At 36.2% G+C, this 26,161-nt stretch overlaps 3 protein-coding genes and 1 long non-coding RNA gene across 7 annotated transcripts in view; 1 reads left to right on the top strand and 3 right to left on the bottom strand.

The window, feature by feature from the left end:
* Positions 1–26,161, bottom strand: part of LOC796311 (zinc finger MYM-type protein 1) — an 854,498-nt gene that overhangs the window by 617,480 nt on the left and 210,857 nt on the right. The gene's annotated exons all lie outside the window — the stretch shown is intronic.
* Positions 1–26,161, bottom strand: part of wu:fe14d05 — a 312,007-nt gene that overhangs the window by 229,746 nt on the left and 56,100 nt on the right. The window lies entirely within an intron of this gene.
* Positions 1,287–26,161, top strand: part of LOC110439430 (uncharacterized) — a 94,215-nt gene continuing 69,340 nt past the window's right edge. The window contains exons 1-5 of the mRNA XM_088650236.1: positions 1,287–1,437; positions 2,633–2,782; positions 7,093–7,187; positions 7,269–7,953; positions 8,546–8,549. Of these exons, the coding sequence (XP_088506362.1) occupies positions 2,698–2,782; positions 7,093–7,187; positions 7,269–7,953; positions 8,546–8,549 (869 nt within the window). The 5' untranslated portion in view covers positions 1,287–1,437; positions 2,633–2,697. The remainder of the gene's footprint in view (positions 1,438–2,632; positions 2,783–7,092; positions 7,188–7,268; positions 7,954–8,545; positions 8,550–26,161) is intronic.
* Positions 13,993–25,275, bottom strand: LOC147844970 (uncharacterized; the record flags this gene model as incomplete). The annotated part of the gene is made up of 3 exons (XM_087249118.2): positions 13,993–22,992; positions 23,232–23,732; positions 25,215–25,275. Coding segments are annotated over 3 exons (819 nt in total), but the record flags the coding sequence as incomplete, so codon positions are not given.

The following is a 26,161-nucleotide window of genomic DNA, read 5'->3' as shown; positions in this document are numbered from 1 at the left end:
ATTGAGTTTGAGACCCCTGATCTAGGCTTTCAAGTTGGTATTGGCATTAACAGCTATACCTGTTAACAGGTTTCATATATGTAAAACGACCCTATTCAATTAAAGATCAGGCAGCTATTAATAAAGATGACTGCACACAATGATGAGCCATTTATTTACATGAATATGTGACACAAATATTATAATCTCATTGTTGCAAACAAGTTACAGGAGTAAGTGCAGTTGTTGTTTTATGTGATGTTCACCACTGTAATTACACCATAGTGAAAAAGAAATCTGAGAAATGCTGTAGTTGGTGTAGGTGTAGCAGGTTAATCACATTAAAAGTTCTGCATTGTGTAGTTATGAAAGTGAACTCTTGTCATTGCATTACCCTGTATAAACTGCCTGTACAATAAATTAACTTGTGATGTAATTATTTTGTGATTATAAATATTTAGATGCATGACATATTTTAAAAAAATGGACAGTATGTGATAGCTTTACTGTGTTAAAAGCAAAAGCTTTTGTCACAGGGTATTGTATATATGCTTTTGTGAATGTCTATGCATATGTATGCACAAACACAAATGATAAATAGAGGGAAAAACATCTTTGTTACCTATCAGGTGAATAAGAGGCTTTCGAGAAAGCTGAGCTGCTCACACATGTTCTGTTCAACTAAAAAACGAAGGAAAGAAAACAAAATTGGCACAGAAACAAGTTACATTTTGATTGTTAAAATCTATAGACACTTTTGGAAAGAAATAATTGACCTGTTAAGAGTGTGTTGACTGTCTTACAGAAGCCAGTTATAAGCTGAATGTGCTTTAAGAGAAATAAAGGACTCTAAACTCACACAAAACTCTGAGAAGCTTCTAAAAAAACAACACACAGCTCTTGCATTACCTTTTAACCAGGCTTGGGAAAAATAAATTGAAATGTGTTTCAAATCAAAGTACCTCAACATAAGTGTATCAACATTAACTACAAAATGCAGCAGCCAAAATAAAAACACTTCAATCAATAGTATTATAAAACAACAGAAACAAAAAAAAAATGACGATGGCTAAAGTCAACTTATTTTCCCAATACATCATTATTTCTCTGTAAAACTATGGTTTGTAAAGCTGCTGGACTTTCCATCCCCCACTGTATGTGTCTTGAGTCTTCACTGCTCTCCACTGCTCATTTGCATCTTTATACCAGCATTAATGGGGGCCAATTGTGTCTTATCCAATCACATTCCAGATCCTGTAGCTCAGCAGGGTTGTATCTTTATATTCTGGGTTCCTAAGAGAATCTTCATTGGCTTATTTTGCTAAGTAAAGAGAACAACTTTGGAGGACAAACTGCGATTGTAGATTCCTACATTGGGATTATTACCAAACACAACATACAAAGAAAAACCCACTGAGGCCATTTTTTCATCCCACTTATTCATTGAAGACTGAAAAGGTGAGTTGCACATTCTGAATTTACACTCAAATAATATCTGATTGCTGACATTATAAAATGTAAAATCTAAACATGCGTGGATGCACTGTTCAACAGTGTATTAAGTTCTTCAGTAACTTTTAAAAGCTTCTTTTTTGTTTGTTTGTTTATTTGGTTATAAATATTGTTTTTATCCTGACAAATGGACTGTAGCCCAAATAAGCTTCAACCTATTATATAAGTTGGAACCTGGCAGTCAATTTTGGAGAATTTGATGTTTCCCCATTCAAACATACAAAGAGGTGGCAACATCAGTGAATGCAAGTGAATGTGGGTTAAAGCTACGGATGAAGAAATGCAATCGTTTAAAGAAAATGCAACCACTTACCAACCTACCTGAAGGCAAAGATCAAGTGGGGGTAAATGGGTTTATTCAATTAACATAAGTAGTGATGGTCTTACAAATACAAAACAGAAAGCAGATAAAGTAAAAAGTGGAAACCAAGGGAGAAATGTATCAATAAGTCATGACTAAGAGTAAGTAAGAGAAAAAGCTTTAAAAAAGACTTTTATTTTGGCGTGGTGGTGTGACAACTTTAGGCTGCCCCACTCCCGTACTATGATTCAACTGGAGAAAGGTTTGTTTTAAAGCTTTTACACAGATGTAAACCAAATTATTAAAATTTCAGGTTGTTCGTTTAATGCTAGATGTACCTGCTGTTGACAATATTATTTTAACCCTTTATACAACGAAGTATTATTTTACTCACAGTAAGGTCTATTGTTTGAATAAGATAGGATAAACTTTATTTGTCCCGGAGAGGAAATTCTTGTCTTGTGCAAAAGAGTGCTACAACGTTGCTGTAAACAGTCAATAAAATAAAAAAATAAAAAAATAATAATTAACATTTGTTAAAGTTTGATTAAAGCAACAGTAAAGTGTGTAATGAGTGTTTTAATGAAGGTTTAATTTATTAAATAGCATAATGTCATTCTATTCGAAGTAAACATCACTATATATATATAAGAAATGGAGTACTTAATCTGCTCTTTTGTGGCTATTGTTTTTTGCTCAAACTTAACTAATATCTTTTTGTTAATCACTCTTATCTAAAGAAACTGTTGAAGCAAGTGTTGAAGAGAAGTTCTTTTGTTTCTGTTCATTGTTTTATTTATTTTAAACAGGACATTTTATTGTTTTGTTCATTTTAAACAGGATAAAGTGTCCAAACACAGAAAAAAACTCCTGCTGAAGCGACTGATCTCCACACTGTTATAAAGATGGTGTTTATTAAAGAGGAGAGTGAAGATGTGAAGATTGAAGAGACATTCACAGTCAAACAGGAAGATCTGCAGGAACAAACAGGTTAGTTTTCATTCTCAAAATCCATCTAGCAGCCCTGAGTGTGCTGCCTAGTTCTCCTAAATGCACATAAGCACTCATTGAAAAGACAGGAATGAGTTTCTTTCATCACTTGTTTTCATGTCTTTTGTCATTATTTTATGTATTATTAGTCTCCTATTTTATCTACCTTCTTAAGTTTATTGCTTTTCTTATTCTCCTACTATTTGTAAAGCGTCCTTGAGCACTGGCGCTATATAAAGTAAATAAAAACAATAAATGTAAAAAGTTTAACTGAGCTGATGATATTTGACCTACAATATTCTCATAGAAGATATCTGCTATTACGGTGATAGTGTTGGCTTAGTACTTTCCATTTGCATATGTCACGTTGATCACAATTCCCTTTTTTCATCAATTTCTTTATGGGTTTAAACTTGTTTTTAGTAGTTGTTACTAGTTCTCACAAATATGATCTATTTAATACCCGCAGGGTCTTAAAATGTCCTAAATTCGAAAACCTAAAATTTTAGGCCTTAAAAAGTCTTAAATTTACTGAAATATTGTGTTGTAGGTCTTAAATCTTTTTAAACAAGTCTTCATTTTCCTTTGTTCATGTTTTGTTACCCAATCTGGTCAAAACCCATACAATCACCAATAATCCATCTAAATAAATCTTTAAACTTTTCATTCAAAAAGATCATTTTAACTCTATTTATCATAATAGTTTAATTATTTTCATGCTTCATTTGTTTAAACGTGTTCCATGTATTTACTGCTGAGGACATCGACCTGCACAGATTGTTGTGCATAGATTTATATTATTATAGTTTTTAAAACTTGTGTTCATTTGTTTTATATTTTAAAGAAAGTTTATTTTGGAAAAAAGTGTGTGGATCCTAGTTGAGCTCTCTTGTTTTTACGCAATATTTAAGATTTTTTGCTAAGAAATATCTAAAATATTTTAACATAATTATTAATTTATTATTGTATCATTAAATGTATAAAATTACAACAAACTAGTCTAAAAATGACTTTTTTTTTGTTTAAGAAATGGATTACAGCATGCTGATGATATGCAAACATTTGAGTGTAAAGTTCATCAGAATATTAACCATGTTCTTCATTTACCAGCAGGCGGCGCCATTGGAATCTTTTTGCTTGAGACTTTTTTTAAAGAATACATTTTTAGATCCTAAAAACAGTGTTGTGCTGCTGAGGCATGGGACGATAGCCATTTTCAAAGTATAATGCAGTTTGAACAAAGTCAAGGTTTTAAAACTGCCAATATTTTCTGCTGTACCATTAATCGGTATATGTAAGGTTTTTTTTTTTTTTTACATTTTGTTTTAAGTTTTTCAGGGCAACAGTTTCTCCAGCAGAAAAGATATCCAAAGATGCTGTTTCAAATTGTAAAGAAATCTGTGTTTATGAAACAAATGAAGACAGCAGAAGTCAAGGATTCAATTGAATGATTTAGCCTGACATGTTTACTGCTGTAAAATATTTTATAAGTTTCTCAAAAGAAAATGTTTTGTGTTCAAAGAGGAAAAAATGTTTTTTTTTTTTACCCAGACATTTAAAAGAATATATTTTAGAGCAGTAATCAAAGTACCATGAAGCCGAATCTTATACTGGCCCATGCCTATAGCTGCTTGATGTTGCAACGTCATATTTTCTTATTTTAGTTTTCTTTGTACAGACATGAACACACTTGTTTGCAGAGCAAGTAGTGTGACCATTTTCTGACGTTTATTATTCCTGGTCATTTCTCCAATAGGCAACTGAAGTTGCAAAACAATAGCATATGAGATTGGGGCCCTGTTCCAGAAAGAAGGATAAGTGTAAAGTATTTTAACCCTGAAATGAGAGAAACTCTAGGTTTTCCGTTTCAAAATTGCAGGTTTGTCAAATTCGAGAAAGCAGGGTAAGTCAAGCCTGTCTCTGAAAGAGAGTTTTCTGTCTGTCTCCTCCCCTTTTTAAAAGATAAAGTGGTATTTCTCGCTTAGCCGTACATTTCCAGCCACCTATTTTTATATGCATTTTGGGTAGGCTATGAGGATAAAAAAAATTGGTTGATGTTAATGTCATGGTGCACATAACTTTTGAAAAATAAGCATAAAAAAACATGCGCATAACTGAGTAGCACTTTTACTAAACAAATTCCTGTTTGTGTGTTTAAAAAGGTTTGTTATAAGAGATCATATGATGATGAAAATGTGTGTGAATGCACAAACCAGCAGGCTGAGAACATTATAAACATCTGAAATGTTGTTTTGTTCATTCTAAAACGCATGAACCATTTCAATATTAATGTTATTATATTATTAATGACCTCCAGAGCATCTGTTCTCTGCATCTCATTGCTTCAAACGCCAACACGTGTTCATTGTGTGCCAGCATTGTCCTCTGAGCTGAAAGTCATTTAAATAAAAGATTCATGTAGCTTCTTCTACTGCACGAAATTCTGTTTTTACAGTTCATATTTGGGGGCTGTTAATCAGGAAGAGACGATTTTGTTCTCTTTGATTCATTGGATGGAAACGCAGCTTTATTCGCACATCTTTTATGTGACATCCCAGTTTTGCGCATAAATTTAATTCGCATTTTTGGATGGAATCATAGCTATTGCCTACATTTCAGTTACACAAAGAACAAAGTCACATAGCAGAATGGCTTGTCCTTTCTTAATGAATAATTAGCTTAAATTCACTAACCTTTGACGGACATGTACTGTAACTAGATTAATGGGATTATTACTAGTTCTAAAAAGATTTTTTAGTCCTGCTTACATTCTAAATGTCATATCAACCTCTACCACTTAATCAAAAAACCATTAATCGAGATAAACGATTATTCCATCATATAGAACACACACCTAACGCCATCTTAATCTGAGCGCTTTAATGGTCAAATGTATGCAAATTTGGGTCAGAGTGCTGTGTTTAGTGAATATTCATATTAACCCTTATTTGTGTAATAAACAAACAAGTTGAGAATCAAAAGACATGTGAAAGAGAAACCATATCAGAGCCGCACTATTCTTAAAGTGACAGTGCGCAATATTCCTGCTGCCGACTGTTTTTAGCATTAATCAAACAACAAAAGGAGAAAATCACTCACTGCTCTTGACTGAAAGACTTTTGTAGCTCAAATATTTTTCTGAAATTGAAAACTCTTGAGTATTTAATCTCTCATTAAATGAACTCAGAGATCAAGATTAAACTCTGAGTTGGTTGAACCTCCTTACTGAAACAGGCCCCAGGTCATCATGACATGATTGACAATTGTCGCTGTTTGTCATTATACTCTGTTTATCCTGAGAGCTGATGCTGAATATTCTTAGGGCTTTTCACACTTCAAATTGTTAACCCTGGGTCATTCTAACCCTGGATAAATTCTGGGTTATCTGTAGTCACCTTCCACACTGCTCATGCTATACCTGGGGTTAAAAAATAATCCTGGGTGTTCATTAACAGAGAGTTCACATTTTTAATCCCTGGGTTATCATTATTATTTTGTATATTTACGTCGTCACTGTCCCTGATTGGACAAACCACAAGTAACCTTTTTAGATGGCATTTCTGCATCTTGTCGGGTAGACCAAGTAGGTCTTCAGCTAAGCCTCGGGGCATACACAAAGACAAGAAAACAAAAACAAAAGTACAAATAAATGAAAACAAGTAGCAAAGTATGTCATCTTGCCATCTCCTCATCACTCCTGTTTAAAGCAAATGTGGCATTAAGAATTTGCATAAGTTTTATATAATAATGCAAACTTGCAAATATAAGCGTGAATTATGCATACTTGCTATGGACATGAAGGATTTGTCTCAATCGAGGAAACAACACAAGTAATCTAGAGCGAGTGCATTTGGTTATTTCCATTTAAAGTCACAGGCACAAAAAGAGCTTGGTTTGCCTTTGACCCCCAAAATTAAATATTCTACAAGGTATATGATCTGATTTTGAGCTGAAACCTCAGACACATTCTGGGAACACCAAAGACTTATTTTGCATCATGTAAAAAATTTGTAATTGTAGGAACCTTTTAAAGGGATAGTTGTGCAGAAATGAAAATAGCCTCACCATTTACTCTTCCTCGTGTGGTTTTAAACCTTTATGAGTTTCTTGATCCTGTTAAACACAAAAGAAGATATTAAAAAAAGAAAAAAAAAAAACGCTACTGGCTTACTGTGTTCCACAATAAAGGAAATGTCTAAAACTACATGACGGAGAGTAAATGGTAAGGCCATTTTCATTTGTGGGTGAAACATCCATTTCTTGCTTATCGCTTTGAGCCTTCATACTAAAGTTAACTTTTTTTTTTTTAGATCTGATGGTGCTGAAAGAAGAGACTCATAGACAGAATGAAATAGATGAGAAACAGCAGTTTGAGAAACCCAAAGAAATAATGACTGATGAAAAACCCCCACTGACTAAAAAGACTTCATCACACGAAAGACTTCGGAAATCAAAATCTGGGTGTAATTTTAGCTGTAAACAGTGTAGAAAGAGTTTCAGTCAGAAGTCAAAGCTTGATGTTCACATGAGAGTTCACACAGGGGAGAAACCTTACACCTGCGAACAGTGTGGAAAGAGTTTTAGTCAAATACAAGGCTTTAAAGCCCACATGAGAATTCACACTGGAAAGAAGAAGTTTCCATGCCAAGAGTGTGGAAAAAGCTTTTATCATGCTGGAAACCTTGCAGCACACATGAGAATTCACACTGGGGAGAAGCCTTTCAGCTGTAAGCAGTGTGGAAAGAGTTTCAGTCAAAAGCCAAACCTTGATATTCACATGAGAATTCACAATGGGGAGAAGCCTTTCAGCTGTAAACAGTGTGGAAAGAGTTTCTGTCAAAAGCCAAACCTTGATGATCACATGAGAGTTCACACAGGGGAGAAACCTTACACCTGCGAACAGTGTGGAAAGAGTTTTAGTCAAAAACAAAGCTTAAACACCCACATGAGAATTCACACTGGAGAGAGGAAGTTCCCATGCCAACAGTGTGGAAAAAGCTTTTATCATGCTGGAAACCTTGCAGCACACATGAGAACTCATACTGGGGAGAAGCCTTTCAGCTGTAAACAGTGTGGAAAGAGTTTCAGTAAAAAGCCGAACCTGATTGCTCACATGAGAGTTCACACTAGTGAGAAACCTTACACCTGCGAACAGTGTGGAAAGAGTTTAGGTAAAAAACAAGACCTTTACATCCACATGAGGATTCACACTGGAGAGAAGCCGTTTACATGTGATCAATGTGGAAAGAGCTTCTCAACCAAAGCTAGCCTCAAGAACCACATGAATGGTCACACTGGAACCATAGTGTTCACATGTGATCAGTGTGGAAAGAGTCTCACCCGCAAAGACACCATTAAGAAACACATGAAGATTCACTCAAGAGAGGATCATTTTAAATGCAGTGAATGTGGAAAGGGCTTTAAGTGTAAAAGAAGCCTCAGCGCTCACCTAAAACTTCACAATAGAGAGCAGAGTCCTCAACATTGAGGTCTTGTCCACACAAATTTGGGTATATTCAAAACGACAGCTTTTTCACTGAGTTTGGCTGTTTATTCACGTTAAGTTTATTTATAAACTACCTTTGAGAGGATCACATGCTTATGATTGTCCACGGCTGGTCGCACATTAGATAAAACATGATTCACCAATCAGATGATTCCTGACTCACTATAAATAGAGTTTCTTACCTTAGTTATCTTCATCTTGAAGAATCCCACTCCCACCTTTACTCCCCCTTCTTTCTAGATTAGGCAACACCGCAGCCCAGTGGTTAGAACAGTTGCCTCACAGTAAGAATGTCACAGGTTAAAGTCGCTACTAACCAGTTGACATTTTTGTGCAGTTTGCTCATTCTCCCCGTGCTCGTGTGGGTTTCCCCTGGGTTCCCTAGTTTCCTCCCACAGTCCAAAAACACACAACCTAAGTAAACAGAGCATTACATTGGCACCATAGTCGAGCTCTTAGTAAGCCTTATATCTCCCTTAAGCCAACCCTATATCTGTCATTAGAATAGAAACAAGTCTACGGAGTTCATCGAGATCTACCTGAGCTTACACTCCCCTCTCGCCCTGCTTACAGGTGGGGGTGGTACTTTGGGTTAAGTTACCTGAAGACGGACGAGTTAACGTCACTTCTGAGGAACTGCACTATTAATTGTCTTCAATAAAGTTTTCTCCACGTAAGAACTTTGGTCAGCTTACTTATTTTATGCATTAGAGTCAACTATACATTGGCGAGCCACCCAGGAACAGTTAAGCCAAATACAGCAAAATTTAACAATGTGCTTCAACTTATTATGAACTGATAACCATATTTGTGCACATTGCACACACTGTAAAAACTGCAGGGTCCCACACAATTCTTTCATGGTGTCACAACACAAATTAAGTTAACTTAAAACTTTTAACAAATTTATGTGGATTGAACATTAAGTTGTTCCAATGAAATCTCAAGAATTGTGTTATTTCAGCACATTTTAATTAAGTAGTCTGAACAAGTAAAAAAAAAAAACAAGTTTATTTTTTCTGTTCAATAGAGATAAGATTTTTCCGGCACATTTCTAAACATTATAGTTTTAATAACTAATCTCTAATAACTGATTTATTTTATGTTAGCCATGATGACAGTAAATTAGACAAGTTATTGTATAAAGATGGTTTGTTCTTTAGACTATCAAAAATATATTGCTTAAAGGGGCTAATAGTTTTGTCTTTAAAATGGTTTATTAAAAAAATTAAAATCAAATAAGACTTTCTCCAGAAGAAAAAATATTATCAAACATACTGTGAAAATGTTCTTGCTGTGTTTTGCATAATTTATGAAATATATATAGAAAAAATGAGCTGCACGAATCTGGCTAAAATGAGAATCGCGATTTTTTTGCCTTACATAAAGATCACGAATTACTTAAGATTCTGTAGATGTAAAATAAAGGTTAATATAAGTGTGTTATTCTCAAACATGTGGTAAAACAGCAATAGGCTTTGTGTAGCTGTACTGTTGGTTTAAATACTAAATTTTGTATAGACTTGGAATGGTGGATTAAACAGACTTGAGATTTGTCCTGGTCATTAATGCTGATGATAATTCTGATGTTGAATTATTGTTTGAGACATATGCTTACAACCTGTCATTTTCTGCTTAAAATCCGCCACTGACGTTATTTTCGTTAATACAGAAGTCTGGGTGGATATTTTTGCATTTCGTTCGGTTTTGGATACTTTTAGCGCTGGAATCAGTTAGCTACATCTGGCAACACTGTGTGCTCTTTCGGTTTAATATTTACAGCTAAGAGTGGTTCACTTCCCGCGCGGCTCCCAATCGATCCCTCTTTGCTACAAACTGAATGTTATTTAAAACTTTACTACCTGTTATTCACAGCTTATGCAGGTTCTGTTCACTAAAGTAGACTTCATTCAGTGTGCACACCCGCCCACTCTGTGGTAACAGCTGACGGTCAGCTCACGTCACGTGTGATTTTGCGGTCACAAATACATTATTACATGAAGACAAAAATGAAATTTTTGGGGTGAATTATATCTTATAAATACAGCATGTGACTCTTTCAACACCATTCGGAGGTGTCTACTTTGCTAAACAACAAATGTAAAACTATGTGAAGACTTGTTCGGCCACTTTTTCTTCTCTCCTGAACTTGAAAATATGATTCACAGAATCATAGCAATGCTGGATTAAAAGGTCGAATCTAGATTGCAATCTTTTTACGATTAATTGTGCAGCTCTAGTGTGTGCGTGTTTGTGTGTGTGTGTGTATATATATATGTATATATATATGTATATATATATATATATATATATATATATATATATATATATATTAGTGCTTTCAAAATTAGTGGGTTAACGCATGCGATTAATTGAAAATATTTAACACGTCAAAAAAAATTTATGCAATTAACGCAGTTGCAATATTTTTTTTTTACTTCCTGTTGTGGTGGATGTGTTCAACATGCAAAGAAATATGAATAAGACAAAGGAAGCACTTTTTGAAGGCATTCAGTATAAAACAATTAATGTTGCATCACCAGAATATACAGAGCCAGGATATACAGAGTGGCTCCCGCACGTTGTGTGTGTCTGTCTGTCTGTGTCTGTTTCGTTTCAGGGGTTGAGTAAGCGACGTATCTGAGTAGGGGCGTGTGCGTGCGAGACATACCTGAAGAGCGGTGGGGGTGAGTTGTGCGCCACGTACCTGAAGAGCTAGGTGGGATGGAGAGGGGTGTGCAACATATTTAAGGACCGCATGGGAGACGTGCGATTTCCGGGAGATTATCATTCATTTGCGGGCATCCGGGAGTCTCAGTGCATTTCGGGATACTCCCGCAACTTCCGGGAGACTTGGGATGTCTGGACTGGACTGTCTTAGCAACTGGATGAATGTAAAGGAGGACTGAGAAAAATTGTTTCTGCTCTATAATTAATGTTCTCAACTCACAGCAATACAACTTTACAATGAGTGCAATTGTTTGTATTCAATATTTTATTATTATTATTAATATTATTATTATTATGCAATGCCTGTGTATTGGCATTTTTTTGCAGTCCACTTAGAATCCAAATAATTTTTTCTTTTTTGGCATTGATTGTTTTGAATTCAAATGGCATTAAGATGCCTGTGTTTTAATTTCTGTAATAAATGTGGCTGTAAAACCAGGATATTGATGTTGTTTACATGAAGAAATCTGTGTTACAAGTTAAACAAAAATTCTAATAAACAATTATATTTTGAATTTAAATAGTTTTTGTCTTGCGTTTACATTAATTTAATCGCGATTAATTTAAAAAATGTGATTAATTAGTAAATTGTTTTAATCGATTGACAGCAGTAATATATATGTATATATATATATATATATATATATATATATATATATATATATATATATTATATATAAAATAGAGTTCAGTTGCAAAACGCAATAAACGCCATTTTTTTGACATTTGCATTTTATTATTGGAAATTGCTGTTCAGATGTACCTTAATCTATGTGTGAATTGCTGCCATCAATAACATTTAAGAATGTACATTTTACGCTGAGTAAAAAATTAATTAAAAAAAAAAAAAAAAAACGCAATATCTGCCAGACCAATTTATTTACAAAGTGCGGTTATAACAGATATAGAACGTTCAGGAAGCTGTGCGAGCTCAGCATCCCCCGGGAAGAGAGTTTGCTCTGAGTTTGCTCATTGATTTGACAATAATATCAAAACAAAAAACATAATTTTAAAAAGAGGAATCAATAGGCTAACTAATAAAAGCTATTAGTCACGTAGGCTACGTCACTGATCAAAAGCTGTCTGTCAGTCAGAGAATCTTTTCAGAATCAAGCTAGCGGGAGTTTTCACAGACATCTTCAACCTCTCGCTCTCTCGGTCAGTGGTTCCCACATGCTTTAAGACAACTACTATTTTGCCCATACCGAAATCAGCTAAAACCACATGCTTAAATGTCTGGCGTCCGATTGATTTGACACCCATCTTCAGCAAGTGCTTTGAGAAGCTGATTAAAAAGCACATCTGCTCTGTACTGCCTGCTCACACTGACCCTCTGCAATTTGCATACAGGAATAACCGCTTCAACGATGATGCAATTGCTTTCACATTGAATACTGCTCTGTCTAACCTGGTAAACAAAAACACATACGCGAGAGTGCTGTTTGTGGACTACAGCTCAGCATTCAAAACCATAGTGCCTGCCAAGTTAGTAGGCTCTGGGTCTACACACCTCTCTGTGCAAATGTATCCTGGACTTCCCGTCAAGCAGACGCCAGGTGGTCAGAATGAACAACATAACCTCATCCACACTGATCCTCAACACTGGTGATCCACAGGGCTGTGTTCTCAGCCCACTCCTGTACTCCCTGTACACACATGACTGTACAGCCAAACACAGCTCCAACGTCATCGTTAAATTTTCTGATGACACAACGGTAGTGAGCCTAATCACTGATAATGATGAGACGGCCTACAGAGAGGAGGTGCACACTCTGACGCAGTGGCATGAGAAAAACCACCTCTCGCTTAACATCAGCAAAACCAAGGAGCTGGTGGTGGTTTTCAGGAAAGAGAATAGAGAACACACCCCCATCACCATCAACAGGACACCAGTGGAGAGAGTCAGCACTTTCAAGTTTCTTGGAGTACACATCGCTGAGGATCTGACATGGACTGCTCACACAGACGCAGTGCTTAGGAAGGCACAATGCCTCTTCTTCCTCAGGTGTCTCAGGAGGTTTAGAATAAGCCCTCACATCCTCCGCTCATTCTACACCTGCACTGAGAGTTGCTTCCTGTCTGCCTGTATTATCACCTGGTATGGAAACAGCACCAGCAGCAATCGCAAAGGCCTGCATAGGATGCTAAGTATGAGGTGAATATCCCTCCCTCCAGGACATCTACACCAGGCAGTGCATGAGGAAAGCCAAGAGAATCATCAGCGACTCCAGCCACCCAAGCCAAAGACTTTTCTCTCTGCTACCCTCAGGCAGATGATTCCGCAGCATCCGGTCACGCACCAGCTGGCTGAAGGAAAGTTTCGTCCCTCAGACTATGAGGCTGATGAACACTTAACACACCACACACAGACTCTTCCATACCTCTCACTGCACACCATCAATATGTAGCATGCACTGCATATTAACCAATCTATACATTAAACAATACTGCCTACAACTATGTGTACACCTATTCATTGTACATATCGCTGTCAACACTGCCAATTTTATATTGTCCTGTTTTTTTGAGAGTATGCTGTTGGATTTTGCACTGTCATTGTATTTGCACTGTCTAGAGCACCTAAGCTTTTCACTCATCATAGCACACATGCTGCTGATGATGTGACAATAAAAGTGATTTGATTTGATTTATATATTTGTAACGTTGGTGCAGTTTTAGCCTTTTTAAGAATGACCAAATCATTATTGACCAGTTTAAGCGAGAGCTTTATATGAATCTTACGTTCATTTTGCTTTATTGGGATGACTTTGTTATATTGACTTATTTGTCGCTTATTTTATGCTGGCCACATATGGTTTCACTGAACTACACGGTAATTAGACAAAAACCTTTAATACAAGCAGACAGTTACAATTTTTGTTCAAACAATGTCTCGTTGTGCGGGGTAAAGGTTTGTGGTCGTTGCGCAAATATCTTCTGTAAAGGCCTTTCATTTTCTTTTTTTCTTGAGGGCTCCATAGCTTAAAAGACAGCAACCTACCACCGTCTGACGTGTTGTGCAACAGTGCTGAAATATATCGACAGCTCTTCAGTTTAAAAGAAATCGACTTCTGATTGGATGAAAGATTAACTCTGGGTCTGATTGGTTGCAGTTTTACCGTCCTGTTGCTGAGGGATTGTGAAAGCCTACGCCCACGCTTCTGTTTGACTTTTGATTGGATGATCCGATTGACACTGATGGGTTGTGATTGGTTCCGATTAATGCTCTTTTACTTTTTTGTTGCTGAGGCTGAGACTGATAGACACTAGTAAGTCTAACAAGTTAGTCAGGCAAACCCCGCCTTAAACATGTACGTACCAATAAAATGGATTAAGGAAAATAAAGTCAGTGTAGGACTGGAAACCTATGTAAAAGACCAAAAAATGTTAGAGGATTGGTCTGGTGGAACATGGTGCCATTGGATCGAAGCCACCTAAAGGCGATTGGAAGAGTTTTCCTGCCCAAATACTGAGTGCAAAAGGTAAGTAAAACAGTTGTAATATTAACCCACTGTGACGTATTGAATTTATAGTTAGAAAGTCTGGTCCACAATTGGCCATATATAAACCAAAAGAAATGTAAAATTATGCTAACGTTAAAGGCTGAACAGGAATTACTGTGTAAGCAAAGGTGGCGATGACGATGCCATATTCAGTTGATACAGTGATTACCTAACAACATAAAAATAATCAAGTCAACAAAGAGACAGTTTGGTGTGCCTCACGTTTTTATCGTTTTCAGATACTGAGGTGTCAACATAGCCTTTCTATTTGCCGTAATTTTGACAAATAACAAAAATTCAACAAACTTTTGAAGAACTAATACTTGTGTACCAGCTATTTTAATATGCTAAACGGTAATTACGTAATGGTACTTGTTTCTGCATTACCAAACAAATGCTACCATTATGCTAGATGAGTAGTATGTATCCTTAACATATAATGTTAGTTAAAAAAAAAAAAAAACGTATTGAGGATAATGCATTTAAAATGCAACAACAATTAAATGTATTTTATGTCAATGCATGTTCAAGTAATTCTCTATAATTACACCTCACCTATGCCTCACCTATTAATTGTATTAACGTTACAACATAACAATAAGTTAACATTTAACAAATCTGTGGTACAATGTTTATAGTGATTAATATTTGTAAATCTTATTTTGAGTACATTTGACATTTAGCAGATTATTTCTTAGTTAGCATGTTCTAATGCAGTGGTACTCAAAGTGGGGGTTGGGACCCCCTGGGGGGTCGCGGGACAATGACAAGGGGTCGCTTGGTGATATCCAAAACTCAAATGAATTTTATTAAACTATTAGAATTACCATATTTTATTCATAACCGACAGAATATAGTTAATAGTTGCATTAAAGAAACAACAACATAAAAATAACAATCAGCCATCAGCCTTTAATTTTAAAAGCAAAATGTAATTAAATCCATAAATGACTTTAAAAAACATTATATGGCTAATAGACTGTTGCATTTTTGTGTTGTCAATAAGCTAATGTTTATATTTGCCTATAGTTGTGTCTGCAACGTTTACATATTTACAGTACAACCACCTTGAAAAATGGGGGTCGCGGGCCACTGATTTGATTATTTTTGGGGTCGCGAGCTGAAAAGTTTGGGAAACCCTGTTCTAATGCATGACATCAAATCTTGTTTCCTTATATAATTTTTCTCTTAATTAAAATCCATAGGACTTTTGTTCATCTGAATAAATGCATTTTTTAATGAAATGTGAACAGATAATTAGATTGAATGTGAGTGTATTATAATATTTTTCATCTTTACAGAACAAGTCAGTTACTGATTTGCTCAACCCCCATGCCCTGGAATACACAAAAAATTTGAAAGCTACAAGAAACTCCCAAGGGCGTTGATGGATTAATTTTTTTCGGCAGAGGAGATGTCAAAATGGTCAGTCACTAGAAAAAATGGGGTTCTTGGGGATAAAAGGCCCAGCCTTAACCAAGAAAAGGTTAATAGGTAAGCACACTACAATATTACTTGCATTGGACAGTTCATATTTTATGCAGGTATAAAACTAGATATGCAAGAATTAAATTTATATGCAGTGATTGTTAACATACTATATGCAACACAGGCTCATTCTGAAATAGCTCTATATACATTTCAGGAGATCGCAAATATGTATGTTTATGTAGCCAGAGCTACATATGGCTGCATTTCATCTTTAAAACGAATGCTACTGGGCAGTATGACGCCGTTTCTTTTCTCGCTTATCAGCTGACCACTTACCTCTGAATGAATAGCTTATCTGGTGTTAGTCCAGTAGCTCAACACATACGTCAGTGGACTTGACACAGAGTGGAGTTGATTGCGACAATGGGGTTGGAGTCCATTGAAGAACGTTTCCAGAAAGGATGCAAGTCAAAATAAAAAGCAAAAAAATAAATAAAATTAGTAAACAACAAGATGTGATTGTGGTAAAATGTGAAAATGTAGTAAAAATCATGGTACTTTCTTTTTTTCGGATTGCTTTTTAAAGCACTGCAGATGGGTTTAGGGAAGGGGCAAGGTGGGGGGATCTGTCGATTGGTCAGTCAGTAAGTCAGTCGTCGACAGCGGCCTTTGGTGGATTTACGTGAGAACAACAAATGTGAATGGCACTCACAAGAGAAATTTGCGAGAACAAAAGCTGCAAAAAAACACACCTCCTGGGACATATTTTGCTCTCTCCAGAAATGTATATTGGGGTACATAATCAGAATGAGCCTGGGTTGACTATATGTTAGGGCTGCACAATACATCAAGAAATTAATGTGATCGCAATAATTATTATACCTGGTTTTCTGTTGAAGCTTGCTTTAAGCTCTTTGTTTTTACAGGCCCTGAGCACAATACTATCAGACTTTCAACAAAGATGTAATCTTGTTGACCTCCCCTAATGATAAAAATGTTGTAAAACAAAGGAAAAAACAGCACTTGCATGAGATTGGTCTCATATTAAATGCTTTTGAATTTAAAAAAGCATGGGACAGTACTATGGTTTTAAGAAGAATGAATCAAAGAAGGCTTCAAAGATAAAGTGCCACTCGATGTAAGGTAAATGTTTTTATTTTTCTTTAAGTTATAAGTATTGTAATTGTAATACTGTGTACTCGTGTTTTACTGAGTCATTATGTAATGATGCATTAATACCAATGCTTTTCATTTTGTGTAGTTTGGAAATACTTATAGGATGTGGTAACAAGCTTATTAAACCACACTTAACTGAAGGTCAAGAACTGGATGGCAGAATTATTTTAAAGGTCTTCAAGTTGAAGGCCTTATATGTTAGACCCTCAAGACCACTACTCTTGGCAAGTCAGGTGTAATTGTTTAATTTAAATGAAACATCCTTGTAGGATTATTTTTGCCATAATTGTTTCTAGACCTGCCGATAATTAATAATTCATAATATTGTGATGACGAACATACACAGTTTGGATATCATGGGTACTGTAATGTAGTATGGATTATTAACTTCTTAAACTTTTAAAGTGTTTTCAAGAATATTCAGATTGCAGGGGCGTAGCAACCGGGGGGGACGGGGGGATATGTCCCCCTCACTTTTAGAGACAGACAATTTAGAAACAGGAGCTTAAGAATGTAAACTTCTGGATTTCATACAGCTGTCCCCCCTGTCAGGCACGGGGATCGAACCCAGGTCCCTGGCGTGTGAGTGTGGACTACTTCCCACTGAGCCACTGGTAGTTGAAAGAACCCAGCAATGAGACTCTCAGATTCCTTGAGGAGTTTTATTAACAACAAAAAACAATCTTCAATGGAAAATGAAAAAACTGTTAACAAAAACAGGAAACTTCAGGTTTCAAAAAATACAAGATAACAAGAGCAGGAAACTTCAGGTTTCAAAAAGGACATCAACTTAGACAGGCAAAAACGTCTAAACAGAAAAAATCCAAAAACTCCAAGGACTATTAGATACAAGAGAACAAGCTCAAATAACGAGAAAGAAAGACTCACTGTAGGTGACAGGCATGGGTCAACAATAACCAAGCAAAGAACAAAGGAAAAAAGGGTTACTTTTATACAAACAACTAAACAAGGAACATGTGAAACTGATCTCGGTGATTACAGGTAACCAAAAAAAAAAAAAAAAAAAGTTGAAGTGGCGACATCTAGTGGCGAATAAAAATCATTACATGAAAAATAAACCAAAATTCCTGACACCCCCACTGTTAAAATGTCCATCACGCCCCTGTCAGATTGTACTTGTAGTGGTGTTCATAACAGTGCTAAAGGCTGCTTAATCTTAATAACTTTTTACGTTTTTTTTTACCTGTACAGTAAGGTTATATTTATCTTTTAAAGTCAATGTGACACTGCAAAAGATTTCAATTTCATAACCATTGTTAAATAGCAAATGAAAATAAAGTGTTCTAATCAATTTATGAAATGAAGTTAAAACTAATACAAGTTGTATTTAAACATATAATAACAGTAACAGATCTTTTTTTCTCTCTCTCTTCTTGCTGTTAATTTTAATGCAGAACCTAAACATGGCTAATGAGAACTTTTTTGAAATAGTGATACCTATATTTTACTTTATAATCCATTTGCAACTTAATTTGGTAGAAATATTTATTTTCTCTGGACATGAATATTAGATAAAGCAATACATTAGGTATTCTTTGTTTATTACACCTGTTAAACTAACCTTGTCTTGCAGCTTAGGTCAACATTGTGATAATACCACATACTGTGATAACAAACATAATCCAAAGACAAAAATCTCACATTGGCAGTAGTCTGATTGTGTCTAAATGTACACTGTTAAAAATTGTCCCGTTAAAAAACAGTAAAATACTGGCAGCTGCAGTTGCCAGCAATGTACTGTTATTTTACAGTATGTTGCTGTAAAAATACATGGACTACATTGATTTACACAATACTCAAGTGAACTCATTTTGCTCACTGAAAGCAACTGCCTCAACTTGGTCAACTGCTGAATGAGTTTATGAAGTAATGTGCTATATATGCTTAGAAGCATACTTATAATGATAACTTATTTTAGGTAATTAGAAAAGTTCGGTTTAACTCTAATGTCTTATTTTTCACAACAGCACACATACATGTAAATCTGGAATCACCAGAGAGATTCTGACTGCATCAGCAACTAAACAGCTGCTGTCTTTAAATAGAGAAACATGCAGAATAACATCAGCAGTTCATTGTTCATCTTTAACTCATACACTGGCTCTACTCTCCTCCACAACGGTGACAGACAGAAGAAATTAGCTTCAGGTTTTACAGTAAAATACTGTTTTTTCCTTGATTTAACAGTAATCTACTGGCAGCTGTGGTTGCCAGCAATATACTGTTTTTTTACAGTCTATTTCCGTAGTGTAAATTAACAGAATATTACTGTTAAAATACATTTTTACACTGTGTTTTTACCTCTCACACCTTTAACCCTTTAAACCCCAGAGCAAATACTTCAGTTTTAATTGAAGTGTCCACACTACTGAGTGTTCAAGAAACATGTAGCAAAGCTGAAGTAAATTCATTAATTAACTGACTAATTAAATGATAATTGAGGATTAACAATGAACAAATGAAGAAATACTGAAGGGAAAAAACAAGAACAGAACATACAAAACTTTAGTCACAGCTTTATAATGAAATAACCCGAAGAACAACAAATGATTAAATCATTTAAATGATCAGCGGATGATTAAATAACTCTACAAACATCATCACCAGCTACACTTATTACTTAATACATGTATTTTTGTATAACATCTACTAAAGTTCGTCTTGAGAAAAAGTGAAAGTTTTACGTCACCATCATGGAGAACAGAGTTTGCTTTAGTTGGGCTCTTAGCCCTGTCATATTTAACTTTTATATATCTTGGCTGCTGCAATTGTTAAGAACTTTGTTTAAAAGGCTCCTTTGTTGTGGCAAGTCAGCCAAAAACCTAAATAAGATCTGGTGATGTTCATGTTGCTAATAAATGGCAGAGTCTGTTCTCATTTAGTATAATAAAATTTACTGCTCCTATTCAATGTTAAATCTATTGTTTTACATTATATGTCTATATATGGCAATGATTTCTGGAAGTTTTTAAGAATATCTTGGACAATAACACTGCTCTATGGTGTAAATCGCACTCAAAGAGACATCAATAATCAGCGTATGAACCTCAATAATGGTGACAACTAACAAAATTAACAGTTTAACTCACAAACAGGCAACTGAAAGTCTAAACATAAACAACAGCAGAATCAAACACACATAAAGAAAACTGTTAGACCATTATACAACATTTATTTATACTGCAATGCATGCTGGGATATTTGTACCGTGCCACTCCCAGCATGCATTGCAGCATGAAACATTTGAGATGTTACCATTGTTGAGATACAAGGTCAGATTCATGAGGTCTGAGTGTGTCCTTGTCATAACTGAACTGTTTTTGTATGTTATTTCTTAACTGTTAAGTAATTACGGAGGTATCTTTTCTGTTTCCACTTCTCATTAATTAAATTAATACCTGCAGCTAAGCATAAAATCTATTGCATGAGGCCCTTCATCTAGATTTATAACAAAACATTTATCAGAACTAATTTTAGACTAATAGATTTCTCTATTTATTGACTTCCCAACTTTATTGCTATAGTATAAATGTTTTGTAAACTCTGTATTACAGCAGTTGGAAAGTCTTCTTAAATGAGTTCAAGGGTGAAGAGCCCAACTAAATCAGCCCCTCACTCCATTACGGTGACACAAAAAACACCTTAATTTCTGTTGGATCTCAATGAGAATAGTATGGAAGTCAAATCAGTCAGTAATAAGTGTGTCTGCTGTTGTTTGTGGAGTTGTTTAATGATCCTCTGCTTAGACTGAAGCTATTTTATTTGATTTTATTTAATGTTGTAACTCAAGTCACTGTTTGTGTTTCTTGTTTATTTTCTTCAGTAATTGTGATTATTAACAGCAGGTGTTCATCAGTGTCTTAATTCACTCATTAGTGTTCATTAAAACTGTCAGGTGAACTATATTAGTTAACTAGTGTATGAAATAGTGAACAAGGACACAAAGTGTGATTTCAAACACAGACTTCAAAACATCGAATCTGAACTCTATTAGCTCACAGTTTTCTGCAGTTGGTTACTAACAGAATATTACTGTTTTAGTGAAAAAACATTATTTTACCGTAGAATCTGACCGTTTTTTAACAGCAATTTTTTACAGTGTATGTCTTGCAATGTTAACTTCTTTTTATCTCTCGTTAAAGCTCCTTTTCACATTTGTAGACATGGTTAAAAAGTTCAACAATACTAGGAAAAATTCGTTGTGCACAATATCTGATCTGTACTGTATTATTTTTGAAGACTGAAACAGACTGCTCTGATGACAGCTGGTTTGAGGTTGACATGCCAGGTGAAATTATCCACCAATCACCAGGAACTGCTTCTGATGAGAATATGAACACTGACTTCAATGACCAATCTTCCACACAAAACACTGAGTGCCTGTTTTGATTTTATGCTTTTTTTTGTGTACTTCAGCCTAGGGCTGCACGATTCTTTAGATGTAAATAAAGGTTAATATAAGTAGGCTATTATTATTCTTGTTAATTCTCAAACATATTGTCACCTTGGAATTATAAGGTTTTCTCTGCGTTCTGAATGATTTTGAGATATTGAGCTTCAAGTTTTTGCAATCCATATAGCAAACAGTATGTGTGTAACATTTGCTTTTTTTTAAGTCTTAATGTAAACAACGATGTAAAACATCCCATATTCTAAATAAGTTTTTATTCAATAATCGCCAACTTATCCAGCACGTTTTACGCAGCGGATGCCCTTCCTGCCGCAACCCATCACTGGGAAACATCCACACACACACCCGTTTACACTCATACACTACGGCCAATTTAGTTGATCAATTCCCCTATAGTGCATGTGTTTGGACTGTGGGGGAAACTGGAGCACTCGGAGGAAACCCATGCAAACGCAGGTAGAACATGCAAACTCCACACAGAAACACCAACTGACCCAGCCAAGGCTCAAACCTGCAACCTTCTTGCTGTGAGGCGACAGCACTACCTACTGTGCCACTGCGTCACCTAAACCAGGGTTCCCGCGAGTCCTTACAAAGTCTTAAAATGTCTTAAATTAAAATCCGGGAAATTAAGGTCTTAAATTGTCTTAAATTTTTCCGTAAAGTGGCTGTAGAAACAAGATAAAAATCTAAGCAAGAAAAGCATTTTTTTGCAGTGTAGGCATAATTACCCTAAAGTGGGCAATCAAATATAATCTCACTCATTAAATATAAAGTAAAGGATAACATATTTATCAACACCAACTAATCTCCTAAATAAACACTTGTTGCATGCCTTTAGGAGAACAGTTGAACTCATCTGTGAACTCACTGGTGATGCAATTTGACCAATAGCTGAGCGACTATCAGCTGTGTATCCACCTGACTTATGCACAACACATCTGATGGTCTCAACCCCATTAATAAGGCAAGAAATCCCACTTATTAAACCTGACAGGGCACACCTAAGTGAAGACCATTTAAGGAGACTACCTCTTGAAACTCATCAAGAGAATGGCAAGAGTGTGCAAAGCAGTAATTAACGCAAAAGGTGGCTACTTTGAAGAACCTAGAATATGACATATTTTTAGTTGTTTCACATATTTTGTTACGTATATAATTCCACATGTGCTTATTCATAGTTTTGGTGCCTTCAGTGTGAATCTATAATTTTTATAATCATGAAAATAAAGAAAAGTCTTTGAATGAGAAGGTGTGCCCAAACTTTTGGTCTGTACTGTAGATGTAATATGTTGACATGTCTTACATTCAAAGTACCTAGCATTCATTTCATCCAGAGCATTTTCATCCGGAGCATTGTCTGGAGGAATAATTTCCTCATTTTCTCTGTCGTCGTCATCATCATCTTTCTCATCCTCCTCGTCTGTGAAATCTGAACAATGAGAAACATTTTATTTTCAGTTTTAAACAAAATTCCTTAGCACCAAAAAGATGCAAGCAAATATTTTTGGAGGGCCTGCAGAAACAGCTGAGAACCACTGCTGTAAAATATTGTTATTTAAAAAACTGTTAAATATATCAGGAAACATAGAACAAGTTTAGTTGTTACACAATAATAATGAACAAAAATATGACATATGATATTAGAACTTAACTTAGAAACATATATACCTCCAATTTGATCCAGCGACTTTCCTCTTAATCCATACAACTTTCCATTTTCCAACGCTAGCAACAACTTTGAAATTTTTCCGCTTTGAATGGTGGGCTCAGACAATCTATAGAACTGTCTGTGGACAGAGATGTCATGGCCCAAAAAATCTGCAAGATTGTCCTGTTCGTTTTCTTTTAGGTTCAAAATTTGAGAAGGGGTGGCTATATGTTGGCAGATCTTGGTGGATCTGAGATCATCAGGCTTCTTTGCACCGCATTCATCAGCTAGTCTTTTCAGACATTGATGTCCTCTGTAATATGTCACGCAGTTTGGTACAGCAAAAAGGTATTCGTTTTCTTCAGACAAACCACATTCCTTTCTTTTAGCAATCATCAAATTGAGTGAACCGGTCATGCGTGGAGTATGCAACACTGCCACCTTTCTCCCTAATTTTCCTTTAATTTCATCTCGGCTGAAATATCTGCAAAGCTTCTGTTCATAAGCTGACAATCCTGTTGCTTCTTGTGTGTGTGTGTGTGTGTCTGTCTGTCTGTCTGTCTGATTGCACTGAAGAAAATGACTCGATTTCATTTTTGATACTTTTCCAATCCGTTTTACTTCTCCAATCCGTTTTCTGTTGAATAGAACAATCTTGGTCAATGTAGTATGTGGTAATCTGGAATAATTCTGAACTGTTGCAGCATTTCTTAGTGCTGCAGTTGCGAACTTTGCTGTTTTGTCAAGGTGTTCGTTAAGTTTTTTAATGTACTCTTTAAGTGGCAGATTATCTGGTTTGTTGTATTTCAGATCACTAATTGTACCAAGAGCACAGTCTGATATAGATACTACGCCCATTTTGCCTGATAAAGTTTCTGGAATGCTTCAGATGATTTAACGAGTTTCTTGTCTCCAGCCATAAGAGCACGGCAACGTATAATGTCACTGATTTTTAACAGTGAATTTCCTATTTTCAAGGCAAGACTTGGAGTTTTGAACTTAATCTCACTTTTGGAAAATTCTACTGTCTTCTTTACTGCCTCAATTACAATCATAAAGTTCTTTGGTTTTATTGCATCCTCCAATGTCTCTATTGAACTTATTATACTTAAAGACAACAAGAATCATTTTAGCTAAAGAATTTTTTGACGAATCTAGTCATGTTGTTATGGATCATGACTGTTTATTGTAATGTGACTCTATAAAATGCAGCCGGCAATGGTCGTTGCGAGCAACAGATGAAGTTTCATCGTCATGCATACGACTAAGCATTTTTAGCAGTCCATCTCCAGAGGTTGAATGTCCTATTTTCAAGGCAAGACTTGGAGTTTTGAACTTGTTCTCACTTTTGAAAAATCCCGCCGTCTTCATTACTGCCTCGATTACAATCATAAAGTTCTTTGGTTTTATTGCATCGCCTAATGTCTCTATTGAACTTATTTTACGTAAAGACAACAAGAATCGTTTTAGCTGCCGAATTTTTTGACGAATCTAGTCATGTTTTTATGGATCATGACTGTGTTTATTGTAATGTAACTCTATAAAATGCAGCCGGCAATGGTCGTTGCGAGCAACAGATGAAGTTACATCATCATGCATACGACTAAGCATTTTTAGCAGTCCATCTTCAGAGGTTGCACTTGCGGATTTTACCAGTTCTGTGAGACAAAGTACTCGCTTTCTGCCACAATGGTCACTCTTCTCTACGTTTACATCATCAAGATGGCGCAGAGTATGGCCACCATGTTCCAAGCTCCCAGCAAACTTTGTTGTGCTTTGTGTGTTTTACTTGTTTTTTTGTCTATTTTTGTGCTGGATGTACACACTCTCATTACCTACGACAGACACACACTTCAAGAAACTGGCTCCCTCGTTGCACATCGAAGACCAGACTTTGAGTTCTTTAACAATGTTCTGTTTACAAACACAGCAACAGAGCCCTTTTTCTGGGTAACACAACCGAAGCGATGAAGGAAACGCAGCCGGAAAAGAGGAAAGAGAGCCAACGTCCTCGTTAGACTGAGAAGCTGAGCAGGCGCTCAGGGAACTGTATGGGAGCAAGTGTGCCGCGAGCCTACGTTTGAGTGAAGGTTTCGGCCGTTAGATCGCCCCCTGGGGGCTGGCTGCAGTACAAGTCATAAAGCCCGCCTCCTCCGTGTTAATGAAGGAGACTTGAGGCCAAATAAAAAAAAATATTACACTTGCAATAAAATGTCCCGAAAGATAGTTCTGGTCGATTAAGGCACTGGTTATTGTGCTGAAATAGGTGCAGATCTTCATTTTTGTAAACAGTTTGTTTTTAGCAGTAATTTTAATGCTGGGTGTGTCATCGTGATTGACAGCTGTGATTGACAGTTTCTCAAAGCGCGGCGTCTGAGCTTCGGCAGGAGACTGAAGTAGACTGAAATGTTGTTATTATTCGATTTCTGTGTTATTTTACCATGACAAAATGAGTTCAGCAGTAAACTATAGTTTCTGACATACATGATCCTGGTGGAACACTGTTTATTCGCTAAGTTCAGGGCTTTTTTCGGGCTTTATTAGTTTGCTGATACACTCCTAGCCACCCAGATAGCAAAACACAGTTCCGGCTAGATTCTCGCCCGCCGGAGACTTATCTCTTAGAGCTCAGACTGACTAACGTTACCTCTGCTGGACCTACTCCGGATGCCTGGACTCACTACCCAATTCCAGCCCGAGTCAATCGAGCCAGATGCGGCGGCCGAGCGAGCAGGCGCTGCCGCATGCGAGCCGGAATCAGCCCGCGACGCCGCGAGTAAGTTATGCGCTGCGGCCTGGAGCTGGCGCGATTGAATATATAAAACCCTCATATTTGTTAACGTTATTACATCCATTTGTGTTGATATGACAGCAAACGCATGCTGAGAAGTTCGGGGGGCGTAGTTGATTTTACATAAAGCGTTTGATTGGAAGCTCGACTCTGCTCATT

This window comes from Danio rerio, chromosome 4, assembly GCF_052040795.2.
Source record: "Danio rerio strain M-AB ecotype USA chromosome 4, GRCz13ab, whole genome shotgun sequence".
NCBI lineage: Eukaryota > Metazoa > Chordata > Actinopteri > Cypriniformes > Danionidae > Danio > Danio rerio.
The sequence above is the reverse complement of the archived record's forward strand: the minus strand, read 5'-3'. Positions and strand labels throughout refer to the sequence as shown.